This window comes from Lactuca saligna, chromosome 5, assembly GCF_052625555.1.
Source record: "Lactuca saligna cultivar CGN05327 chromosome 5, ASM5262555v1, whole genome shotgun sequence".
Classification (NCBI taxonomy): domain Eukaryota; kingdom Viridiplantae; phylum Streptophyta; class Magnoliopsida; order Asterales; family Asteraceae; genus Lactuca; species Lactuca saligna.
This window is the reverse complement of record NC_136421.1, coordinates 239138879-239144825: the sequence shown is the minus strand read 5'-3', so window position 1 is coordinate 239144825 and position 5947 is coordinate 239138879. Positions and strand designations below refer to the sequence as shown.

Below are 5947 nucleotides of genomic sequence, written 5' to 3'. Positions count from 1 at the left end.
CATAATTTTACATGTTACAAACAACTTAAAAATATGTTTTTTTGTAGAATTTTGTACGTAAAAATCATTTTATTGTTTATTATATTTATATAATTAATATATATCAATTTATATAATTTATTAACAGGGCCCCCACGGGGTTTCAGGACGGGACTACCAACCACCACCCCCGCCCCTGAAATCAAAACGAGGGTTCACCTTGCTCCGCCCCGTCCCAAATTTTTTTCAACAAATGCCCCCATACAGGACGGGATCCCACGGGACTTTTTGACATCCCTATGACCCAAACACCTCCTAAATACCTTTCTTAGTATCTATGTCGATTGGATAAATGATCATATCACTCTAAGTGGGTCTCACTACATTGAGAAGACACTAAGTTTCAACGTTTAACCATAAAGGAATTCAATACTCCTTTTAAACCAAACGTGAAATTCCGGACATCACATTGCTTTTGCTATAAGCAAGCTACATCGATACACAAACAATCCAAATTGACATACAATAAAGGTTAAGCCACATATTTTTAGGTTTCCAAGTTCTCCTGTTTTGCTCGTACACCTTTTGGTTTTTATCCGAATGTACAAGAAGGTACATCTATATAACATGTATATGTAATTATGTATGCATGTATATGTATGTGTATGTCAATCAACGTATACATAAATACACATGTGTGTGTGTGTTTGTGTTTGAGAGAACTATAAAGCAAAAGGAGCCCAAACTCTGAGACCAAATCTCTCTATCTATTTCCTTTTATTAGTTTAAAATCCTAAAAAGGAACCAATGATGAAAAGCTCTACATTTCAATATTTGTACCCTGCTCCTACACAAAATACCACCTAACGGATCAACACAATAAGCTTAACTCTCAACTTATGACCCCCTCAAAAAAAAACAACCCTAATGAGTCCCAAAATTAAAGGAACATTCTTGTCCATAAAGTTAAATGATTTTCAACTGCAAAATCAATCTGTTTGTGTTGTTATGTTGGTGGAAAGAATCTGTTCAGATTGAATGGCAACGTATAAAACTCTTCATTCCTGTTATCCCCTCTAAATGTTCTGAACTTCACCCACCATGGCATCCCTCTATCTTTCTTTGAATTCACCACATCCAATGTGTTGTCAAGAAACACTGCCACCATCATCCCTACTGTTGGTGGTGATGAGAATATCGTATTCAAGAACGCATTAAACTGCAAAAACAAAACCATTTTTATTTTTTTGTTACCATAAATCTTTTTCTATCAACTTATAAGGTTCTACTTACCCAACCAGCATTTGTGCGAACAAGCCCATGATGTAGAGTTACATATTCATTGAAATATTGAGGTATGGAAATTCCAAGAAAGAGAGAAAGCCCGATGATTATCAGGTTTCTCATGGAATTCATGTTGGTGAACTGAAGAAACGATAATCCAACTGCACCTACAAAACCATATATATATGCATATACATTAAGTCTTTAAAGACAACCAAAAAAAAATGGAAATGTTGATATCACAAGGAGTTGTAGTCACATACCTACAAGCCCAAAAAGAACACAATACAATGCTGCATATATGGGAAATGGTATGGATGCAAAAACTGCTCCAAATTTTCCTGAAAAACACGTAATACGGATCTTAGTAAAACAAAATCACTTCATATATAGAAACATTCTCAAAAGCCAATAATTATAAGTGTTGAATCATAAACATGTAAGTAACTAACCTAATATGGAGAAAAAAATCATGAAACCAGCAGATATTTGAACAACTCTTCGACTCCCAACTCTGGTTAATCCAAGAAGACCCACATTTTCCCTGAAATAAGATGATTTTGTTCTTACAAAAGAAACTTTTCTTATTTCAAATTTGTTCTATGGAATTGCAGAAGATATTATGAAACATGTCAAATTTCATTCAAATAGCACCAATTGGTTCTTACACTGACACTGTGGATCCAGTTCCTGTTCCATAAAGACCATCTAGAAGCACACCTATTCCCTGGTCAAAACAAATTTGACTTCAAGATTTTGACTCTTTTTGACCTTAAAAAATCTCATCTTTTCTTTTTTATATAATATAATAAGAACTCAATTCACCTGCCAGCCAATGCCTCTGCTAAGTACATAAGCAGGAGGTGGAGTTGCAATTGCCAGCCTTGATGCAGCCTTGTAAGCACCAGTTGACTGTGTGTGTCATAACAAAATCTCATTTAAAAAAAAAAAAAAAAAAAAACATTTTTGGAACTTTTTTTTTTTTTTTAAAATTATGACACGCGCTTACCTCAGCCATTGACACAAGAACCGAAGACATCATCGCGAACGAATGGCCAACTGAAAAAGTAGGTGGACCCCACTGTAACGGGTAAGGAAACTTAAACCTGAAAACTCACAAATGATTTTACTATTTTAGAACCAAATCCAAATATGTAAAAAGATATATATAGTTTATTAGTAATAAATACTAACCATGGAGCAGTGGATATAAGATTTGCTCTATCTGTTCTACAACTTATTTGAGTTGCATTAGGTCTATTTCTATATGCTCCACTAGCTGTTAGTATGATTGAATAGATCCATATAACTGATATGCATATCAATACAGGAAACCTCTCAAAAATAGGAACGTCTTTCAGTAGTTTTGTGTGTTTCAAATACTGCAATTTTTGAGGAATTATTAGATTCCTTAACACACAATAATACATCATTGAAATTGAAAAAAAAAAAAAAAAGTTACCTGTGAAACTCCGATAACTAAAAGTAGCATAGGCAACCCGATTTCCACACAATTTCCTAGCTGAAATGGCACTAACATTAAGTCATGTATTGGATTAAGTCTGAATCTGAGTAAAATGACGATTTTACCCTTTTGATTAGAAATGACGTGAACGACAACATACCATGGGAAATCCACGCTGGAATAGCCCTAAACCGACTAAACCAACAACAGGGGCCATGCCAAGTGGGCTGAAAAATCTGCAATTATTTTTTATTTTTTCAAATTAAAAAATGAAATAGAATTTTAAGGGTTAGAAATGTTTTAATATACCTCGAGAAGAGACCCCAAAGCTGGCTATAACCAGCGACAATTTGAATGCTGGAAGCAACGATTAAAGCTCCTTGAATAGCTCTCATTGTTTGTATAAATCTCTGCAGAATCAATTTTACACGAAGATTTCTTTCACCATTATATATATAATCAAGGGCATAAAAGACATTTTACAACATACATCATGATGATCGGGGATTCGTTGCAGAGATGAATCATTTATGATGTAAAGTATGGGCATAACATAAGCAAATGATCCTCCAACAACAGCAGGTAACCTGGTTCCAAATAGTGTTTGAAGAAGTGTGTTGATCCCAGCTACAAATAGTAATGTTTGTATAACACGCGCCTTATCACCCTACAAGAAAATTATTTAAAAAAAAAAAAATTGAATTAAAAATAGGAGAAAGAGAGAGGAAGAAAATTAAAATATGCTTACATCTGATCCACCCATCAAAGGGACTAGTAGTGAAGGGATCATTACACTTGTTCCAAGCATAAGAATGTAGTTTTGAAATGCTAATAGAATTGTTTCGGCTGCAAAACAATGTTATATTAATTGAGTTTTAAATCTTGATTTCACATTTATTTCTATTAATTCTTTGCTAAAAAAAACCCTAAAGTAGCACACTTGCAATCACCGATCATGATTTAAGAGTATGGATTTGATAGAACCCTAATCATAGTTCACAAAGATCGGCATTCAAATCATCATGATTTCTGAATGATTCCAATCCAAAAAAGATAGATTTGTTCTTCCTTTTTACGAACAAGAAAAAGAAGGAATTATTAGGAAAATGATGAAAAATTGGGTGACCCACTTGGTCAATAAATAATCAAAGACAACATTCTGAACCCTTGACTTTTCTTCTACACATTTCGATAGAAAAAAATTATTTTTAAAAAAACCGCATTGGTGTTCTGCTTTTCCTGTTCCCAATTCCATCACAAAACACGAATAATTTTCTATACCTGACAGACATACTCATCCCAGAAATGCCATCTCCAGAGAATAAAAATAAAATAATCCAACATTATAAAATTTTTCCCAAGAAACCCAAAAATCCAAAAACAAAACCATCCAATTTTGAAATCGGGATAGAAGATTGCATGGTAACTTCTATCGAATGCTCTGTTTCGAGAGGTAAAACCCTGCGACTAATATAAAAAGCTAAAACCCTTCGCAAACGTTTTGTGTTAGAAAAAAAAAAGGTGAAGGAGAAGGAGAAGGACGCATACGCCATGGCGGATTGGAGTCTATACAGTACTCCAGGTCTTGAAGCTGTTCCATGGGCGGGTGACTTATGTCCGCCATTGATGAAGCTTGAGTGAAGAACTCCAACTCCAACACACAGTCGCACTGATGATAGAGAATCTAAACACGATAGAGATGGACGAAGAAGATTGGGAACAAAGTAAAGCACCCCTGGTGGAAAAGTTGGAAAAAGAAACCAAAATAAAATTCAAAAGTTAAAGAGAGAGAGAAACGGGGGTTGTGTGAGTGTGTGTGAAACAGATCATAGTTACTTCTTCGTTAGTACTTAGCTACTTGAAACCCCACAATTTTATTTTTTATTTTAATTTTTATAGTTTGTAAAATTAAAGTAAAAAGTTTCCCTATCAGATATTTACGTTTATCGTAAAGTTAGTGTTATTAGATTTTCATGTATATGTATATTTTTATTTTTATATAGTATATTTTGATAAAATAAAATTTTATTTTAAAGTAAAAAATGAAATGAACATTGATTAAAAGTAGGTTTTAAAATATAATTCAATCTTATAACCCTTATTGTGTACTTGTAGCATTAAAATTTGAACTCAACGAATATTTTGGATTAATTTTGACATTAATTAAGAAGCTGTTGACTTATTCCTTTTGGAACAAATGTGAAAACATGGTTAAATTTTGTTTCCGTCTTTTTGGTTTTCTGTTTTTAAATTTCTTGTTTTTATAAATTATGTTGATAATTTTTTTTTTTAAATAAACAATTTACTAAAAAGGTAATAGAAAATAATACTAGACGATGTAAATGTATTTATTTTTAATTTTTAATATACTTTGTAAATTTATATTTTTATCTAGAGTGTCAAGACTTTTTAGATCGTAATAACGTGTATTTTAAATTTAAACATCAATCAATAAGAAAATAACCAAGAACAAACTATTATCTGTGTTTGCTCGTGGAGATTTTACACATTAACAACCTTATGATTTATTTTACTTAAACTAAATCATATTCCATATCTTTTAACTTAGAATATATCATACTACGGATCGTTTATTAGTTTTAAGAATAGTTGTAAAAATATATGATCGAATTGATATTTAAGTTTATAGAGTTATTACTTATTATGGATGATGATGAATATTATTCATGGTTGTATTATCTTTTGTATTCATACATTCTTACTTTTAAGGTATTTGCATGAAATATGTTGCATTATTTGACATGTATTAACTCAAAAATGGACATATGCTGCTATTCATAAGCTTTTTTATAAGTTATACAGGGTCATGGCATGCATACGTTAGGATGTTAACACGCTAGTTTATGAACTTAATAGTTGCATGTCATAGTTAATTGGATATAACATTTGAACCATTATAATGCAACTACCATAAAATAGAAACATGAATATATGAGAAGAGAGAAATCGGCAAAGTTGAATATAAAGAGCTCAACATGGAGAAGTATGCATATATGTACTCAAATAAAGATATGCCATGGGAGATTATCAAGGTCAGATGCACTAAACACCAAAACTTAAATTTTTTACGCTACACATGACTAGGAAATAAGATGAATGGGACTTTGTTGATGAAGCACATGTCACCGAATTGGTGAAAATTGAATACATTGAATGGGTGGAGCTAATAAGGATAATTGAGAGTTGCAACATATGTAT

General features: G+C 32.3%; 1 protein-coding gene across 1 annotated transcript; it reads right to left on the bottom strand.

Moving 5' to 3' along the window:
• Positions 1 to 727: 727 nt before the first annotated feature.
• Positions 728 to 4561, bottom strand: LOC145046866 (Xanthine/uracil permease family protein). Its single transcript, XM_078995124.1, has 14 exons — positions 4277 to 4561; positions 3477 to 3574; positions 3219 to 3395; positions 3038 to 3138; positions 2889 to 2964; positions 2726 to 2785; positions 2458 to 2645; positions 2273 to 2369; positions 2089 to 2175; positions 1932 to 1990; positions 1716 to 1807; positions 1527 to 1604; positions 1273 to 1430; positions 728 to 1198 (listed from the first exon to the last, which is right to left on the bottom strand). The coding sequence occupies exons 1-14, from the start codon at positions 4350 to 4352 to the stop codon at positions 986 to 988; spliced, it is 1560 nt and encodes a 519-aa protein (XP_078851250.1). The 5' UTR covers positions 4353 to 4561; the 3' UTR covers positions 728 to 985.
• Positions 4562 to 5947: the final 1386 nt, after the last annotated feature.

What these genes read in the sequence shown, in the direction of transcription:
- LOC145046866 (XM_078995124.1), bottom strand. Translation starts at nt 4,352, where the DNA reads ATGGCGGACATAAGTCACCCGCCCATGGAACAGCTTCAAGACCTGGAG. An exon ending in TCCAGCGTGGATTTCCCATG is followed by an intron (nt 2,786 to 2,888) that starts GTATGTTGTCGT and finishes GTGCCATTTCAG; the next exon opens with CTAGGAAATTGTGTGGAAAT. An exon ending in TTCTTGTGTCAATGGCTGAG is followed by an intron (nt 2,176 to 2,272) that starts GTAAGCGCGTGT and finishes TGACACACACAG; the next exon opens with TCAACTGGTGCTTACAAGGC.